Source organism: Nicotiana attenuata, unplaced genomic scaffold (genome assembly GCF_001879085.1).
Source record: "Nicotiana attenuata strain UT unplaced genomic scaffold, NIATTr2, whole genome shotgun sequence".
Lineage (NCBI taxonomy): Eukaryota > Viridiplantae > Streptophyta > Magnoliopsida > Solanales > Solanaceae > Nicotiana > Nicotiana attenuata.
The window spans coordinates 138,714-158,432 of NW_017670809.1; the positions used below are offsets into that span (position 1 = coordinate 138,714).

The 19,719-nt window shown below is 33.1% G+C and overlaps 2 protein-coding genes, 1 long non-coding RNA gene and 1 pseudogene across 3 annotated transcripts; all 4 read right to left on the reverse strand.

The window, feature by feature from the left end:
• Positions 1 to 3,736: 3,736 nt before the first annotated feature.
• LOC109243525 (E3 ubiquitin ligase BIG BROTHER-related-like) lies at positions 3,737 to 4,959 on the reverse strand. Its single transcript, XM_019410470.1, has 5 exons — positions 4,856 to 4,959; positions 4,685 to 4,764; positions 4,047 to 4,155; positions 3,868 to 3,950; positions 3,737 to 3,763 (listed from the first exon to the last, which is right to left on the reverse strand). Exons 1-4 carry the CDS (start codon positions 4,898 to 4,900, stop codon positions 3,891 to 3,893), a joined length of 294 nt encoding a protein of 97 aa, XP_019266015.1. The 5' UTR covers positions 4,901 to 4,959; the 3' UTR covers positions 3,737 to 3,763; positions 3,868 to 3,890.
• A 92-nt stretch (positions 4,960 to 5,051) lies between these two features.
• Positions 5,052 to 6,417, reverse strand: LOC109243527. Its single transcript, XR_002070576.1, has 3 exons — positions 6,327 to 6,417; positions 5,844 to 5,941; positions 5,052 to 5,632 (listed from the first exon to the last, which is right to left on the reverse strand). It is a non-coding gene; the product is annotated as an uncharacterized LOC109243527 (long non-coding RNA).
• Positions 6,418 to 12,355: 5,938 nt separating this feature from the next.
• On the reverse strand, positions 12,356 to 14,252 carry LOC109243524 (E3 ubiquitin ligase BIG BROTHER-like). Its single transcript, XM_019410469.1, has 7 exons — positions 14,141 to 14,252; positions 13,681 to 13,777; positions 13,461 to 13,507; positions 13,334 to 13,378; positions 13,126 to 13,247; positions 12,854 to 12,962; positions 12,356 to 12,770 (listed from the first exon to the last, which is right to left on the reverse strand). The coding sequence occupies exons 1-7, from the start codon at positions 14,201 to 14,203 to the stop codon at positions 12,714 to 12,716; spliced, it is 540 nt and encodes a 179-aa protein (XP_019266014.1). The 5' UTR covers positions 14,204 to 14,252; the 3' UTR covers positions 12,356 to 12,713.
• Positions 14,253 to 16,762: 2,510 nt separating this feature from the next.
• LOC109243522 lies at positions 16,763 to 18,644 on the reverse strand (annotated as a pseudogene).
• Between the last annotated feature and the right edge of the window lie 1,075 nt (positions 18,645 to 19,719).

The following is a 19,719-nucleotide window of genomic DNA, read 5'->3' on the forward strand; positions in this document are numbered from 1 at the left end:
GAAAGACTGGAGGCAGCTCAAAAAGAATTTGGTGAGCTTATGCAGCAATATCAAAAAGGAGAAATACATATATTCACACCTGTTAACTCACAGACATGTGTGAAGTGTGTTGGTTTTATTTTATAAAATTTAGTCAGTATTAATTTTTTTTTTTGCATGAAGATACAGGATCTATTGGAATGCAAACACCATATGTGTCGCAACACTTAGACCAGGTAGTTATTTTCTGCAATTCAATTACAACTGTTTTTTTGCCTAATGTGTGTTCTCTATCAATTTTATTTATGTTTATATTTTCCTTGCTTTTGCAGATCTCATCTGATGCCTCGGAACTTCTTTCAAAACCTAAGAGAAGAAAGATTTCTAGCTCTCCTATGTGTGACACCAGTGATATTCCCAACTTCAATTTATGTTCATTTTCACTCGGTAGTACACAAGGGGCTGATTCAGAAGGTAATTCTACTGCTGTTGTTGTTCGTGAAGAGACAGAAGAACGTTGTGAACAGCAGGGAATTGGTCAAGCATCTGCCACGATGGCTGTAGTTTTCCCCCCTGCTGCTGAATAGCAGCAGTTAGTTGTGACGGAACAGCAGGAAGAGCAAGCAAAAGGAAAACCAGATAAAAAGGGAAAAGGATTCGTATTGAGAGTATTTGGTTGAGATATCCTTATGTAGTTTATAAGAAAAAGCAAAGGGGGCAAGATTGGAAAGTAGGAAAAAATAGAAGAAGGTGTCCCTTCCATTATGTTAATCAAGACAGTGGATTGATGCAAAGATTTAAAGAGTGGTTGGAGATGGATGCCAGTGAATATGATTCCAATCCATTCAGATTAGCTGGACTTGATATTCCAAAATTATTCTTTACCGAGCTTATGGATCCTGACTCTGATCTTGCGGATGAAGTAAGTTATTAAGTTTGTTTTTTTGAATTGGTTTTCAACTGTATTTCCCAAAAGTTCAGCTTATTTTTTATAGTATAGCTTTATTCATAGTAAACTGCTGGAGATTTTTAGCTTATTTGCTAAAACTTCATCCTAACACTTCAAACTGAATATGCTTAAGTTTTTGTCATGCTGTTTTTTCTAAACTTCATAGTGGTAATTTCACATGTTGTCATTTGTCGTTGTTCATTTGCCGCATATTGATGTGGGCGTATATTACTTGCGCAAAAAATACTGCTATCACCTTCCACGTTATTCCAAATCAAGATGTGCAGTAACATATTTACTTTTCGATCAGTATATGACTATCCTGGATAGTATTCATCCTTCAGAAGAAAAGATGAAGATAATTAACAAAAGTAAGCAAAAGAGAATGGAAGGTTCTTAAGAGCAAATCAAAGAGAAAGAGGATNTGTATATTTGCATTGGATACTGTATTCCAAATTAAAACGTTGTAGTATGTTTGGTTTGGATATTGTATTCCAAATTAGAATATTGTAGTATGTTTTGTTAGAATATATTTAAATTGGATATTGTATCCTAAATTAGATTACTGTAGCATGTTTAGTTTGAATATTGTATTCTTCATAAGAATTGTAGAGTAAGCTAGGTTTGGATTTTTCAAATTAGAATATTGTGGTATCTTTAGTTTGAATAATATATTCCAAATTAAAATATTATGGTCTGTTTAATTAGGAATATTATATTCCAAATTAGAATATATGGTAAGTGAGGTTTGGATAGTATTCCAAAGTAGAACATCGTGATATGTTTTAGAATATATGGAGTATACCGTGTAATATTTTTGGGATATTTGATGTAATTTCAAAACTTAGGTATATCATGAAAGTGAGTTTTATAAACGGGTATATTACGTAACTTCCCCAGATTAAAACCTTAATAAAAGGACAAATGAGCCCACTGCATTAAAATCATATACGTGACTGACTGTACATTATATGCGTTATAGTTTTATTCAAACTTAAGTCACTGTGATATTTGATTAATTGCACTTAACCTTTCATTAAATAAAAAGTGTGATTTTACTCCAATCATTAAAGTGGATTGTACATTTACGTCTGTTTTACAAACTTTACTATTACTCAAAAGGTTATTTTTTAGTAAATGTTGATTACTTCCTATTAGCACGGCACTTGCCAACACTACTTTTACTTTTGCTTTTACCCTTTTAGTATTTGATTTTAGCACTTTTGCAAGTTGCATAAGCCAGCTTAGAAACAAAGGTAAACTCTTCAGGGTTGCCCAGTTGGTTTGGAGGCTGGTCATCTGTAACGAATCTTCCCTCAATGTCTTCTTGGTTGAGTCTGTCGCACAGGGCTTGTCTAGTGTGGTTTACATCTCCTGTATAGTTTAGAGGCTATTACACAGGGGGAGATTTATCCAGTGCGCACAAAGTGCTCACCACAAAGTGCTCATCCGAAGGGCAAAGGCTGTAACAGTAATTGTAGCGGCTGCGAAATTCCCCTCTTACAAAAAGAAAAAAAAAGGTAGTGTGAGTGACACATTTTGTTTTTTTTAGATAGAAGTGCATATGCAAATATACAAAGACAAACCCATGGATATATAAAGTTCCTTATTTCCCTTGGCATATTCAATAAATCTTGATTGGTGTACAAGAATTTGGTTTGATATGATCACGCCCAACTATGCCTTATAAAAAGGACTCTGCGGACGTTGCAAATATAACCCGAGTATTACGCCCAGGGTCGAATCCACAGATAGTTAACCTATCAACCGCTATCTTCAGACCCACTAAGTCTTCAGAACCAGCTTCTCAAATATTCAAATTCTCAGTTGAGTGTTCTTTAATAACTAGCTTGCAAGTAACTAAATGGCTGTAACTAAATTAAAAGGGTTGTAAACAATTATGAGAAAAAAAAAACTAAGGCAATGATTTCCCCTATTGATGGAATCCCTTCTGTTTATGCTCATACAAATTTACCCACACATCTCTATCAATCATGAACGCTAATCTTACCGCAAATCTCTCCCGAGTAATTACAGTAATCTGCTATTGCACTCTCCCGAGCTACACTAACTTACTTTATTTAGCACAATTCACTTTAGATTGCACCCAAGGCTTCGTTATTCCTAATCCCGCCTTTAAACCCGCAATTATAGATTCCTCTAATAATTTAGGAGTGGTGTTGTTCAACAATACCCTAAATATGCACTCTTTTCCAAGTTATGCATACTAAATAGGCACAGCTAATTGAAGATCCTGTCAATTAACTACAACGAACACGAAGTTGAACAAATAAAGATCAAACTAGCAATTTGTATTCACATAAACAAGAAGTTCATCACCCAATAGGTTCCATCAAAGCCTTAGACAAGGAATTTAGCTACTCATGGCTATGGGAAAGTAAACTAAGCTTGAATTCATCATAAAATCAAAAGAAAAGAAGAAAGATGTTTAGAGTATTTTCTCACAATGTTTTTCCTTGCTAAGAAACCTAAAAAATCAATACATGCCTCTCTTGGGCAAAGTCTAATATTTTAAATAGGGTTTAGGTCTAAAAATCCCGTAATTGACACTTTGGTCCCTGAAGTTTACTGCGCCTGCCGCGGTTCTGCCGCGGTCGCGGTAGAACCGCGGCCAAACACCCTCGCGGAATCTCAATCTTCTGCAGCTGCTTCCCACCGCGGTTCTGCCGCGGTCGCGGTGGAACCGCGGTGGATCCAGTTCTCTGATTCTTCGGCCTGTTTTGCACGGGTCACTTGGGAAATTTCACAGTTGGCCTCTTTTTCATCACTTTTGACTCCAAAACTGCTCCTTAGCCTTCCTTCTACATATATCACCTACAAATCATGAAAAGCACTAATAAGAGCATTTTGTCATCACTTTTAGCATTAAAACTACACAAGAAGGTGATTATTTAAGGTGTGATTATAGTCAAATTCACCTATTATCAATACAAATTTAGAGTTAATCATCATTCCTGAGGAATTTGGTGGATGAGACCTCATCACAACATATGGGGCAAATCTGCAAAGAGAAACAGAAATATGTAGTACATTAAGAACAACAAAAACATATATTCATCCCATTTTTACACCAAATCATATTGACTTAGTAAGTTACCTTCTTTATCTGAAGCCATTTATTTATACAATCTGAATGGAAGGGATGATCACATGGAAGTGCGACCAACTTCTCTCCTTCTTCATATTCCATTTGACACACCACACACCTATATTCGTTTAAACTCCACGTTTAGTCAAACTTAGTCGCATAAAATCGGACAAAAGGAGCTTTTGGAAAGAAAATATATAAACACACTGATAAACACAAAAAAAAACTAAAAAGTAAAAGAGGAACAATAAAAAATGTGAAAAGTCATAACTTTCTTTTTAACCGAGTGAAATCCTCAAATCAAAGTGAAAAAAGGAAGAAAAAAAGAAGAAGGAAGTATTGACAAGTTTACTACTTTCTCTGTATTAATATATGTGATATTCTTTTGGCCTTTTAGTCTATCTCGAAAAGAATAATATGTTTCTATACTTAAAACTAATTTAATTTTAAATTTCTAATATTAGTAATAATGATCGATGATAGATAACAACAGAAATTTCTATAACGTTATTCAATACAACAAGTTACAAAAGTCTTTCTTCCGTTCTTAAACTCCGATCCATCCGAATCAAACAACCTCACATAAATTAGTACGGAAGAAGTATTTTTTAAAATGTTACAATGATTATGAGTGACCGACTACTTACCTATCAATAAGGGTCTTGGAATTATTAGATTGAAATGTAAATGAATGCAAGTATTTGCTGATTTCTGCTTCAGACAATTCCTGTGAGACAACTATACTCTTTTTAGTAACTTTCATGTAATTTGTTGAACTACACATAAATTAAATATTAAATTGCTCCATCTTTATATACCTCGTAGTATAATTCATCATCTGTATCAACATCATCTTCCTCCATCTCCTACAAAAGGAGAAAATACGCAGTGCCATATAGTACTCCTATATTTTATGAGTTTGATCTTGTTTCTCTTCTAATTGAACTGAATATATATATATATATATATATATATATATATATATATATATATATGTGTGTGTGTGTGTCAGTATATGTGTAAAAAATGACACTTAGCCTAATAACGTTAAGAAATGAGGGCTCCTCATTTACAACATGGTAAGCATTTAAGATCTAGATAGTTTAACCTATGTGCAAATGAAGTTACATTACATATGCCCGATTGTTGATATATATATAATTAAGTAACTAAAAGTGTAGTTTTTAATTCTAACTGCTTAAACTTTTAGATGGGATGGTCACACATTTCAACATGATATCAGAGCAGTTAGAGGTCCTGAATTCGAGTCTTATGCCACCTATTATTAAGTAGGATTTCTACTTGTGCTTGGCTAAAAAGCATCAAGCTTGCACGTATAGAGCGTATTGACGACATAATTAAGTAACTAAAAGTATAATTTCTTTAACCGTTAAATTTTTAGATGAGATGGTTACGAGCTTCAACAATGATCAAAGGTAAAATACCCTTTTTTAGTCCTAATTCTAAAACTGAACTTGCATTATATATATATATATATATAGAGAAAAAAATTTGTGAACTCTAGTGCGTGTAGTGTTGGAGAGGGACCTCGTAGTTATAGTCGTATTCATTGTCGAAAAACTCTAATTCGGAATCTGCAAAAGAGAAAATATCAAAAGGCAAAACATTTTATGGTTTGATTGAAATTGTGAATCATCAACAACTGCAAAATGTGTATAGTTTAGACTTTATATGTAACTCCAAGCATTTCTTCGGCTTTTTTTTTGGGTGAAATAATATAGGAGTAGTATAGGATTTCGATGGGCTTCTTGAATTATTTCTCCAAATTAAAGAAAAAAAAAATACCTTGAATCTGACTTTCTGGAAATTCTTCACCAGAAACAATAATTTCCTTATCTTCACTTTCACTTACTTCCATTTTCAAACATAATACAAACCCCATCCTGAATACACACATTCCCTTGCATGAATATTAATTAAATATCAAGCAATTTAAGAAGAAAAAAAAAAGGTAATTCCCCCTTCTCATTTTATGTATCATAGTTTGACAATACACAAAAATTAAAATATAAAGAACACTTTTAAATCTTGTAATCTTAACTAAATATGACAACACACCAAAAATGTTCTTTGAATCTTATAGTTTTAAACATGACATGTCATTTCTACAAATAAGTGTCATTAAGAGTAACATGAATGTTGAAATTAAAAACTTTGTACTAATTATAGTATTTTCTTTTTGAAACCGATTAAAAAGGAAAGTTGGACACGTAAATTAAAACGGAGGGAATAGTATTTCAGAAAAGAAAAAGAATAAAAAGAAAGTACCTCATCAGTTTGGCTAAGAGGTATAATTTGGGCCGTTTGTGTCATTTGTTCTTCATCAGCCATAATCTTTGATAAATTTTTGCAATTGAATGGCCAAAAAATGGATTAAATGGGGTGTTATAATGACAAGAAAGGAAGGCAAAAACGAACTAAGAACGATGAAGGAATTTGTGGGTTAACTTAAGTCCTAAGAAACTTTCATGCAAAGCAAATTAATTCAAAAGCATTTCCATTCAATTTTCAAAATTATAATGTTCTTTCTTCTTGTTTTCAAGTTTGTGTTTGTGCTAATTAATGCAGAAAGCTATCTGGTGGGAGTAATAACAAGTTTCATTAATCTAATAGTAATATTATTTGATAGGGCAAGGTAGCACCTTATATATAAGAGCCCACATTTAATTAATGAGAATAGTGGCACAATTTTAATTAAGGGAGTATAGCATTTTGTAACGACCTGACCGGTCGTTTTGAGCATTTACATCCAATTCGACTATTTGAAATCTTGAGTAGCCTCATATAATGTATTATGACCAGTGTGTATTGTCGGTTTTGGTTTTCAGGTATTTCGGAATATGTTCGAAAGAATGAATTTCTTGTTTAGAAGCTTAAATGAAAAGAGTTGACCGGAGTTTGACTTTTATGCAAAGGACTCCGGAATGGAGTTTTTATGGTTCCAATAGATTCGTATGATGATTTCGGACTTAGTAGTGTGTCTGGATATTTATTTTGAAGTCCGTAATTGAATTTGGCTTGAAATGACGAAAGTAAAAAATTGAAGGTTTGGAAGTTTGACAGGGAATTGACTTTATTGATATCAGGGTCGGAATCCGATTCCGGAAATTGGAGCAAATCCATTATGTCATTTATGACTTGTGCGCAAAATTTGGGTTCATTCCGGATTGAATTGATATGTTTCGGCACGAGATTTGAAAGATGAAAAATTTAAAGTTCATTAAGTTTGAATTGAGGTGTGATTCATCATTTCAATGTTGTTATGCATTATTTTTGAGACCTCGAGTAAGTCCGTATTATGTTATAGGACTAGTTGGTATGTTTGGATGGGGTCCCGATAGGCTCGGGTGAGTTTCGGACGGGGTTCGGATCGATTTGAGCTTTGTTGAAGTTGCTGGAATTCTGGTTTTGCTGGTGCAGTCGCTTCTGCGGAACTGTTGGACACGGTTGCTCCAACCGTTGGACACTGCTCAAGAGAAGCCTAAAGAGTTGAATAAATGAAGGTTCTGAAATTCATTACGGTTCAGAGCATCTCACGGTCGACCTTACGGTTGGCTTGATAGGGCAATTTTGCCCACTTTTGGAACTTTGTAAATAGCTATTTTAAGTCATTTTAGGGCATCTCTTTGGCAAGGAGACTTGTGTAGCAGTTGCTGCGAATTTCTTCTTGAGGAACTTGGGTGAATTCACCATTGTTCTACACAATCTTTTTTTCCTCTTTAAGGATCGAAAATTGTCATTTCGTCATTTTCATTTTGGATTTTGAGAGCTCGGTTGTTGGCAGATTTTTCAGAGTGAATTCACGAGAAATCTTGAGGTTAGTCATATTTGATCATTTTTACTCAATAATATTGAATTATCATCGAATATTTCGACTAGATTACGTGTTTTTGAGGTGTAATTCGAGAATTTGGGCTAGGGATTTGAAAATAAGATTTGAGGATTTGGAGGTCGAATTGATGTCGGAATTTGGTGAAATTGGTATGGTTGGACTCATTGTTAAATGTATATTCATATTTTGTAAATTTTATCGGGTTCCGAGACGTGGGACCCATTGTTGACTTTTGAGTTGAATTTAAATTTTTATTGAAAATTAGTATTTTCAATGGAATTGATTCCTATAATTTTTGTTGACTGTATCGAATTAATTTTGACTAGATTCGAGGCGTTCAGAGGCTAATTCGCGAGGCAAAGACTTATTGGAATAAAGAATTGCACGGTTTGAGGTATTTAACATTTCTAAATTTGGAGCTGAGGGTATGAACCCTGATTATACGTGTTATATGAATTGTTTGGAGGTGACGCACATGCTAGGTGACGGGCGTGTGGGCGTGCACCGTAGAAATTGTGTCGTATTTGATTCCTTGGAATTTTGTAGTCAAATAATCTTGGCATTATCCATGTACTTTCATGTGTTAGAGATATTGAGCTGAGAATCATGTTAAAAATCATGCTAAGGCTATATGTCGATGTTCTTGAGAGCTAGAGAGGTCATGCTGCTGGTGAATTATTTGTTTAAATTGAAATTTCATACTCACTCATCTTCATTCATTTTTGTGTCACATATTAGTCTCTATTGCTATTTATTGATACATCATATCATCATTTTGAGCTGATTTTTACGATATTTTTAGCCCGAGAGATTGGAGAGATTGATGACTGAGTGAGGCCGAAGGCCTGATTGTGAGGATATTTGTAACACTCCTCAAATTTATAAAAGTTTTGAGACACGCTATTTATAGAATTAAATTATTATTATTATTATTATTATTATTATTATTATTATTATTTTTCTTGCCTCTCTCTCTCTATATATATATATATATATATATATATATATATATATATATATATATATACACTTAAGTAGTTGGATGTACAATTAGGAGAATATTAATAATTTTGTTATTATTAAATATTAAAAGTATGTATAAGTTAATACTAGTTAAGTTAAAACCAAAAAGAAAAAAAAAAGAAAAAAAAGGGAAAACGTGAAAAGTCCTAACCCATAAAGGGTCGTGGACTGCAAAAGAAGTAAAAAGGGGTTTGGACTAAGAAATAGAATACGCATAATCTGAAGCGCAGAATAAAAAAAAGAAAAAAAAAGCCCTCGTTCACGCACAAACAAACGCAGAATCGTGAGACAGAGCGTTGCTGCTCAATACTCACGCAGGCAACGCGAAGTTTAGGTTTCTTTACAAGTCGCTAATTCTTGAACTCAGGTATATAAAATTCCTTATTGTCAATTACCCTACAGTAGTATTAGCTAAGAATTAAGTAGTTAATTCCCTTCTTCCTCTATATCAACAATAAATTTCATATTTAGGTGTAGTACTTTAAAATTGATTAAAATGTACTGGTTGTTGTAGAATCGATTGTTTGACTGGTGTCAATTGGGCTGGGGCTACGTATTGGCTCGAGGAGTTTTGAGGTGAGTTGATATAACTCTTTACTAAAGTGGTTTAACTCACAAAAGCACGCATACAAGGTGTTTGATGAATTGCATAAAAGAGTTAATATATACTTAATTGGAGTAGTAAGTACCTATTAGGTTAGAATTATTTTCTAGCTAAAGTTTAGATGATTATGTGGATATATGTGCATAAATTTCAGATTTTTATATTATTCTTTGTACTTAATGTCACGACCTGGATTTTCCACCCTCGGGAGTCGTGATGGCGCCTACTATTAGGAGCTAGGCAAGTCAATTATTTATTATCTCTTTTAGCAAACCTCGACATTTAATAAAAACAACGAAACATTTAATAGAAAAGCAGAAGTCTTAAATATAAATAAACTGAAAGCAATGCGGAAGTTCAATACAACTCTACCCAAGAACTGGAGTCACAAACTCACGAACGTCTAGAGAATGCTAAATACAATGTCTGAATAAAACATAGTTTTGTTTGTTCCGGTACAAAGGATAACAAACTAAAGTAAAGATAGAAGAAACTCCGGGCCTGCGGACGTCAGCAAGGCTACCTCGGTGTCTCTGGACTGAAGTCAGCTCCCAAATCTACTATTGCTGTCCAAAAGCTGCTCCGGCACCGTGATCTGTGCAAAAAGATGCACAGAGTGTAGCATCAGCATAACCGACCCCATGTATTGGTAAGTGCCTGGCCTTGTTGGTTAGAGTATTGCCTTGTTGCATATAAAGTTTGGAGTTATAATAGATTTGATAAGCAGAGATGGTTCGCTCGGTCATGTTTAGTGATCGAGTGCCGGTCCCGGCTTGATCAGGAAATGGGTCGTGACAATATTTATGGGATCGGACTGCACGCCGAAGCAGGCCATATTGGCTTTATATATTTTATTATTATGGTATCGGGCTGCATGCCACAGCATGTTTTATTTATTTATTTATGCCTGGATCTAGCTTATCATAGTGCTTGGGCTGAAGGAGCCCCTCCGGAGTCTGCACCCTACACTGCGAGCGCAATGGATATTATATTTGGGATGGAGTTCCCTGGGCATGAAGTTGCCATATATATTCACATTTGGGATGGAGTTCCCTGGGCATGGAGTTTCCCTATACATTATATTTAGGATGGAGTTCCCTGGGCATGGAGTTGCCCTATACATTTATATTTAGGATGGAGTTTGGGCTGGATTGGCCCTATACAATACTGAGTGACTGAATGCCAGTTATTATGTATATATATTTGGGATGGATCTTCCCTGTGCTGGATTGGTCATATACAGTATTGAGTGACTGTGCGCGAGTTGTCATTTATATCTGGGTTGGATCTCCCTGTACAGTGCCGAATGACTGAGTGTGCTGAATAGTGAGCGTGATGGGTGGAAATGCAAGACAGTGAGATTGAGTACTTTGAGAGTGTGAGTACATGAGTTCATCACTGTGTTGCATGCATTATACATGCATACTTAATATGTGGGCATAGAGAAGCATTTTTTCTCATGCCATCTGATAATAAAATTTCTTATCTGTTGTTAAAGTTTTAGAGAAAAATCACAGATTTCAGACTTACTCATATTTTCGGTGATTTTGGCAAAAGATTTGAGTTTTACTGTTATAATTAAAAAGAAAATGTTTATTTTCCGGAATTGTAAACGAGCTGAGCATTTTATCATTGAGTTATTACTTATGTTGCTTTAATTATATTGTTATGGATTGTTACTGGCTACTGGTATGGACTCTGACCTTTGTACAAGCTCGTCACTACTTTCAACCTAAGGTTAGGTTTGTTACTTATAGAGTACATGGGGTCGGTTGTGTTAGCCCAAGTAAAGGAGAGTTTTGAAGATTGACAAAGGAACTCAGACATGGACCAGGTCCATCCTAGTGAAGCACAAATATGGTCAACTCAAGCATGTGAGATGCACGTGAAAGAGATAAACCTAACTTACCAGAAGTGATATCTCCTGATCTTGATCGAAAAGGTTGCATATTGGATAAGGAGAAAGACTCATTACTCAAAGAGAACACGGCTTAAGAAAAGGATAGAGTTAGAGGTTGAGATCAACTAGAACTCTTTTACCAAGGAAGAGTAGCATCAGAATTCTAGTCAATCTCTATTTACTAACTCCATAAATATCAGTGTTGTTCTCTTTTACAGGTAACACACATAAGCAGAAGTTAAACGTGAATTGAGAGCAAAATAGCAAGGCAATTTTGCAAGTAATTTGTGTGTGATTCAAGCGTGCATACCTGAAGCTACTTGAACTAGATAGAAGAACCAGTTCCAAGTGTTTGTCTCTTATTCTAGTTCAATTGTAGTAGGTGTTTTTATATTGTACCTTTCAGCTTTATCTAGAAGCAATTGTATTAGGTACTCAGAGTTTTCAAGTTAGAGCTAACTTGAAGTTGTCGCAACAGTTGAGGTTGTGTGCTACAACAGGATTAGAGTTAATCCTAGGTTTACAAAAGAGTTTTTGTAAATGCATTTTTTGGCTCAGTGATTTTAGTGGAGAGTTTGGGAAAATCCTACTGGAAAGTAGGTCGTAGTTTTTTCACCTTTTGAGCCAGGTGTTTTTCACGTAAAATATTTGTGTTCTTTAATATATGCATTTAACCTTTAATTAAATAGAAATGTGATTTTTCTCCAATCATTACAGCGGATGGTTAATGCTTCACTAATAATCTACATACAAAAGTTTGCATTACAGGTACTTGTTTTCCAATGAATTTTAAGTACTCCGGATTTGCACTTGTCAACTTTACTAAGTACTATTTTACCTTTCGAAAACTTGATTAGTTGCCTATTAACCTAGAAAAAATCAGTTTGATTTCTCAATATAGTGGAAGTTCATTTACAAATAAACTAAGACATATGATATACAAAGAACATGAAGGTCACATCCATCAATTAATTCAAATAGAATTTCTGTAGAAAGTAGTAAATAGATGTTGAGAAAGTCGCGCGTTTAATCCAGTTCCCAATTTCCCATGGCAATATCATTGAATCTTGACTGATTTCAGTACAAGAATTTTGATTTGATACAAGCGACAGCGGCAGAGCCAAGATTTGAATCTTACGGGGATTTTAGTCCTTTTAAGTTACTGTATTCTAAATTAATATTTTGTACATATTCAATGAATTTTTTATGACAAATACAAAGTTTCGACCAAAGTTACTGAGTTCAACCGAGCCCGTAACGTTAACACTAGCTCCGCCCCTAACAAGTGACATAGAGCTATACATTCTTGGCTACATCAGTGGACGAGACCTCATCATTACATATAGGGCAAATCTGCAAAGAAAAATAAAATAATGAACATCAAGAAGATATATAGGCAAGAAGAATAAATGAGAGCAATTAGCAAATTATATTACCTTCTTTATCTGAAGCCATTTTTGTATACAATCTAAATGGTAAGGATGATCACATGGAAGTGCCACTAGATTTTCTCCTTCTTCATATTCCAGTTGACACACCACACATCTATTCGTCCAAAAAAATCCACATTTTCAAGTTGTTATAATTTGTTCTAAAGAGGACGATCTAACGGTAATTTGTTCTAAAGAGGACGATCTAACGGTCAAGATGTCACAATGTAGTCACGAGTTCAGATCTTAAAATGAGTGGCTGATTTTCGCCTACTTACCGATCAATAAGGGTCTTGGAACTGTTAGATTGAAATGTAGATGAATGCAAGTGTTTGTTGATTTCTGCTTCAGATAATCCTCTGTTCTCTACTCCAACAAATTCTCCTAAAGCAATTAATTCCTGTAACAATATATTATATATATACTCTTTAATAAATGTCATGTATTTCTTGAGCTATACATAAATAAATAACATCTTTTGTATACCTCGTATGATAATTCATCTGGATCAACATCATCTTCTTCCATATCCTACAAAAGAGGAAAATTCACTATGCTTTAAATGTATAGAAATATATGAATTCTAGTGTGTGTGTATGTGCTAGAGAGAGACCTCGTTGTCATCGTCGTACTCATTGTCGTAAAACTCTAATTCGAAATCTGCAAACAGAAAATATCCAAAGGAAAACAAAGAACTATAAATATTTATGGTATAGAAACTGGAATATATAAGGTTAGATTGAAATTTTAAATCATCAACACCTGTGATTTTATAGATAGTTTGGAGTTTTATATAGAGTCCAAATTATCTAGAAATAGAGTACGTAAATTACCTTGAATTTCACTTTCTAGAAATTCTTCATCAGAAGCAGTAATTTCCTCATCTTCACTTTCACTTTCAACCATCGACAACATTATACAAACTCTATCCTGAATATTCACACGCATTGCCACGCAAATTAATGGATTACTTCAAATAATTAGAATCCACACCCAAAAAATAAAATAAAAAGTATTTAAGAAAAGAAAATTAAAGAAAGAGAGACCACAATTTAGCAAACAAGAAATTTTCAACAAAAGATAGAAGGAAGCAGGGGCGGACGTAGTCTACCGCCTACTAGTTCATCTGAACCTATAACTTTCGACACGGAGTATAAAAATATGTAAAAAAAATTAAAATCATAACCAATATTATTACCCATAGTTTTAACAGTATAATTAGTTTAATACTGAAAATTTTAAAAGTTGAACCCATAAAATTTAAATTTTTGATTCGCCTCCGGAAGGAAGTACCTCATCTATTTGGCTAAGAGGAGTTCTTCGGGTCGTTGGCTTCCTCTGTTCTTCATCAGCCATAATTTTCGTTAAATCAATTTACGCAATTGGATTATGGCCAAAACAATAGCTTGAATGGGGTGTTATAATGAGAAAGAAGGAAGGCAGAGATGAAGGAATTTGTTGGTTAACTTAAGTCTTAAGAAACTTTCATGCAAAGCAAAGAAATCCAAAAGCACTGCCATTCAATTTCCAAGATTCCAGTATTGTTCTTTCTTCTTGTTTTCAAGTTTGTCTTTGTGCTACTTCATATTATTATCTGGTGGGAGTAATAACAAATTCAGGAAAATTTTATTTTGTATCTCATACAACTAACACTAGTTGTATGAGGCAACCTTTTTTTCTCACAGTTTTGTGGACCCAAATTTTTGTGGGCCCAAAAGTGTAAGATTGGGGTCCACAAATTTGTGAGACAAAAAGGAGCCTCATACAACTAGTGTCAGTTGTACGAGACACAAAATAAAACTTCTCACAAATTCATAGTATTTAAAATCTTTTTCGATGGGTCAAGATCCTATACAGTCAAATTTTTCTATAACAGTCATTATCTATATTGGAGTATATAATAACACTTTATTATAACGGTCAAGTTTTTTCATGTTATTAAAATGTCTGAACAAATAAGAATATTATAGAGAGATTTGACTGTATTTGATTATTGGACTAGTGCAGAATCAGAGTTTGACAATGGTAGCACAGTTGTAAGATAAGATTTTATTTGACTCAATTCCATATTTTGCAATATATAGGTATGTAATATCATTCTCGAAAATAAAAAGTATATATAACTAGTAGCCCAGCTCACTATTTTTTTTTTATTTCAAAGTAAATAATAACAATACAACTTTATCTTAGCACTAACATGCCAAATTTAACCAAAAGTGTTGCTCTAGATATCACAGTATAAATATATTTATGATCTCATCCTTTTAGTTATATCAACTTAAATATATATATTTAATCTAGAACAAAAAGAGCCGTACATTCTTGTGCTACAGGATGTGTTGGACCATAATATTGGGCCAGTTTGTTTATCATTTGTCTGTATTGGGCTCAGCCCACATATTTGTATTTATAATTGATCTGAGGCTTTAGTAAAAATGACATCAGGTAGCCATTCTAAAGGGCTTTTAAAAATTAGCCAATGCATTCTGAATTATCATTTTTCAGTTTAATTTTTCGGGATAGAAATATCTTGAATTGACTTGAAATTAAGATTTTTTAGTTCAACATTTCAGGTAGTTGGTTTCAGAAGGAGCTCAAAACTTTATATAGTTTCGGATCATTTTTCCCTCTGCCAACACATAAAATTCTAACTTCTTCTTTCTTTTTTTCCATGACACCTCGATCAAATTCACGGATACATATTATCTTACACTAGTATAAGTATTGGATACTCTGTCCACTAAAGCTTGGACAGATAAAAAGAAATTCTTTAGTAATTTTGCGTCCACTAAGATTTAAATCTGAGACTTCATCCATTTTAATTCATTTATTGAGTACAACATATGTCATACCCTTGGGTAGGGGTGTTCGTCGGTCGGTACGGTACGGTATTTAGACATTTCGGTTCGGTATTTTCGGTATTCGGTTTCTTAAAATGCAATACCAATATCGTACCTAATTAAATTCGGTATGGTTCGGTTTTTCTCCTTTCGGTTTCGGTTTATTCGGTTTGGTAACTTCGGTTTATTTGGTTTGAATACTAACTAGTGCATAGAGTCATATAATGTAATATTCTGAATTAAAATACTCAAAAGTACAAAACTAAAAATATTTGTTGACCAAAGTTTTGTCCAAAACTAGCAAATATCAACTTAGAGAGAGAAAACTATACATAAGAGAATCAATTTGATCATTAGAAACGTCTTGTTACTTAGAGTTAATTGATGAACTTAGAGAATAAAGAAAAATAAAATTTTAGATTTTATATTTATGTTATAATTAATAATATGTGTATTGTGTAATATAATATATATTTCGGTACGGTATCGGTATTTCGGTATTTCATTTTAAAATACCAAATACCATACTTAATACCAATATTTTTTAAAACTTAAACCAAATACCATACCGAATACCAAAACATCGAATACCAAATACCAAAAAATTTCGGTTCCGGTACGGTAATTCAGTTTTTACCAAATTATGCACAGCCCTACCCTCGGATGCCACGAGCCTAACGTTTTCAGTTAATACCATTTAAATATATGTCACACCCTTGGATACACCATATTTCCCATTTATTATTGTGTCACATATGTTGCTATAATAAAATGTCTTATCATGTAAATACCTGCACATGACAAAATTGAGATATCTAATTAAATATAGAGAACGCTATAATGTGCATTAACCTTAGCTGCACTGCCATCCAAAAACTTGGAACAGCTTCTTGCAGTGAATTTGCACATTTTAAGTAGTACAATTTGACAAGTACAAAATGACTAGTTGCGGCCAATTTCTAACAGCGTAAAATTGTCTTCTGTAAATAGTAATTCTCAAAATGTGATTGAAAATGCATAGAAACGAGAAGAAGGGGAAAAATTAAAGAAGAATATTAATATTTGCAAGGGATGCTTAATCCAATCTCCCTTTGAGAAACCTCTTGCAAACTTTTTCGATCTGGCTCTGCTTTATGTAACTCTGATCTAGCATCTTCTGCAAATCCTCTCTGTACCAAAGTATGAAATTCCCAAAATTATAATTACAAAAATACAAAGAAATAAGCCAACCATGAAATAAAGAAACAATATACTCCCTCCGTCCTGATTTATGTGAAATGCCGGATTTCGAGAGCCAAAACGAGTTATTTTATTACCGTATTTTTTATATGCCTTTTTAATATTTTAAATTATTAATTGTTATCACTTTATTGTAACTTTTATTTCAAAAAACTTACGGCTTTATGTTTAAATAGGATGAAAATTATGAAGTTTAAGTTTTGAAAAACAAAAAGTATGAGACAAAAGAAGTATACAATACACTTGGTAATAGTGAGTTTACCTCTATCGAACCATTGGAAAGGAGACGATCTATGAGATTATTGAGAATATCTTTGGTATATTCAGGATGACCTTGAATGCCTAAAATATGATCTCCATTTGTGAACATTTCTACTCTCGTCTTGTCTGAAAATGCTATCACTTTAGCTTCCTTTGGCACCTCCCATACCTGTCCAATTTTGTTTCTCCATACTGTCATATATATTTTCCAAGTACAATTTCTCACTGATATAAAGATTGGTCGTAAATTTCATATTTAGTCAACACATAAACTGAGACAGAAGCTGGGAGAAAGTATAATTTTTCACTGATACAAAGAAAGTCGTAAATTTCGTATTCAGTCAAATATTGTCACATAAATTGAGATGGAGGGAGAAAGTACACTTTTTCACTAATATAAAGATGGTCGTAAATTCCGTATACAGTCAAAGATTGTTACATAAATTAGGACGAAAGGGAGTAATATATAGAGATACCTCATCTTGGTGGCACTCAATGATAGAAAGTGTAGGTGGAATTTCATTCAAATCAAGGAAACTATTACATGTTGGGGATTCCTTCAAAATGCTCACTTCCCTTATTCCAATGTCCCAACCACTATCAGCCTTCCTAACATCTCCTCCCAAAGCTCTGCACAAAACCTGTATGTATATATAAACATTGAACCATATGTTAGTTTTCAATAGTATTTTCTCCTAATTTTCACGTGCATTTAACTCACATATATGTTGATAATATACAAACTATATACCATATCATTAACTTGTTATAATCAAGTTGGACATCTTATTATTATTCTAGGGAGTTTAAGTTTCATGTACTGACGGTGAAAAAAATATTTATGTAGTCAAGCCACACTAAGGTAATTATATGCAAATCTCTATGATAAACATTAACCGGTAATCTCACATAAAATGATAATTAACCTACCACCACTACTTGAAATTTACCAACAGCGTAAACGAGCGATGTCAATGTATATATAACTTAAATCCTTTTCTAAGTTATATATTGATAGAGCTTAATTATTATGGACATGTACGCAAAGTTACTCGTAATTATTCTTTAGGAATCTAATAATGTAATCACTCTTTTACACTATCGATCAGTGTATAAAATTTAAACTCAAATATATATACCTGGTGGCCAAAGCAGATGCCAAGAACTTTCTTTTGCATGAAATACAAAGTTTGTAAGAGAAGGCAAAGCTTGAGAATCCAATTATCATTCCCATAAGCATCATAAGGACTTCCACTAACTACAAAACCTTCATAGTTATGGAGTTCAGTCATGTCTGGAAATTCACCATCTACTACTCTGAACAAATCCCATTTCTCTCCTTCTTCTCCATAAGCTTCAACAAACACATTGTAATATCCTCCATATACTTTTTTCACATAATCTGAATCCTTAGCTGCTAATAACAATGCATATTTCTTCTCTTCCTCAACTTTCATCCTCACGGCAGCGTTAAAGTTCGGATTCGGCAAAACTCAATAGCTGCAACGGGTTCAGCAGAACTAAGTAGCCGTGAAAGTAATTAATAGAGAGAGAATAATGATTCTTGACTTTGTTTTGAGAAAGTAATTAAAGAGTACTATATGAAGTACGTATAGATGGAAAAAGAAAATTCTGTTACCATCTTAACCGTGTGTTTTACTAACTTTATTTATTAAACTGACTATAATTATAATATATATTCTTCTTAAGAAATTTAAATAAGAACTTAGTACAAAGAATTGAAAACTGAGGGTACAAAAATACTCTTTGCATGTTTCCGTCTCTAAATGTACAAAAAAATATATACATAAATAAATGAAAATTCATTGTTCGTTTCCAAACTTTTCTTTACTTATATACGTAGGTTTTTGTCATTGGTTTGTTTCCAAAATTTTGTTTGCGTATATTACGTAGGTTATGTTCGTTTGCTCTTATTTTTCTTACTATGTTTGAAATTTTCCTTCTTTTTAAGGAATGAAAACATAATTATTATAATTGGTTTCGCATTTTCCCTAAACAAGAATAGAAATATTCCATACTTGTTTAATTTTTTTTTCCTTTGTTGAATTAAAAATTATGGACTCATAAATTAAGTCGTTTTTTTTTCTTTTGGTTTTTCACCCAGTCCAGTAAAAAAGCTCTAGTTTTACAAGTCATTATATATTTGGTAAAATGGTCCGTATGAAAGCTCTAGATTGTCAAATAATGTTTCATTATTCAAAAGGTTCTCTTATTAGATACGATGATCTAGATATTCCTGTTTAGTTATCAAAAATATTATTAAAAAATTCATACTCATTATGTATTCTTTTAGATGCTAAATATTGTAGACATGTAATTTTTGACCCTCCCCGAGATTTTACACATTTTAGCGTTTAAATATTTAGTTTAAGTCTAATATCACTATTTTAATTAGTTTTGACTCTTTTACTTTATTTTATCACAAAAAAGAAAATTATAAAAATATTTTCTTTTATTTAGTTAATTGATATTTTATGTTGTTACTTTTAGTTTATCTACCTTTCATAAAAA

What these genes read in the sequence shown, in the direction of transcription:
- LOC109243524 (XM_019410469.1), bottom strand. Translation starts at nt 14,203, where the DNA reads ATGGCTGATGAAGAACAGAGGAAGCCAACGACCCGAAGAACTCCTCTT. An exon ending in TCCAAGACCCTTATTGATCG is followed by an intron (nt 12,963 to 13,125) that starts GTAAGTAGGCGA and finishes TTGGACGAATAG; the next exon opens with ATGTGTGGTGTGTCAACTGG. An exon ending in AATGGCTTCAGATAAAGAAG is followed by an intron (nt 12,771 to 12,853) that starts GTAATATAATTT and finishes TTTTCTTTGCAG; the next exon opens with ATTTGCCCTATATGTAATGA.
- LOC109243525 (XM_019410470.1), bottom strand. Translation starts at nt 4,900, where the DNA reads ATGGAGGAAGATGATGTTGATACAGATGATGAATTATACTACGAG. An exon ending in ATGATGAATTATACTACGAG is followed by an intron (nt 4,765 to 4,855) that starts GTATATAAAGAT and finishes GTTGTCTCACAG; the next exon opens with GAATTGTCTGAAGCAGAAAT. An exon ending in AATGGCTTCAGATAAAGAAG is followed by an intron (nt 3,951 to 4,046) that starts GTAACTTACTAA and finishes TTCTCTTTGCAG; the next exon opens with ATTTGCCCCATATGTTGTGA.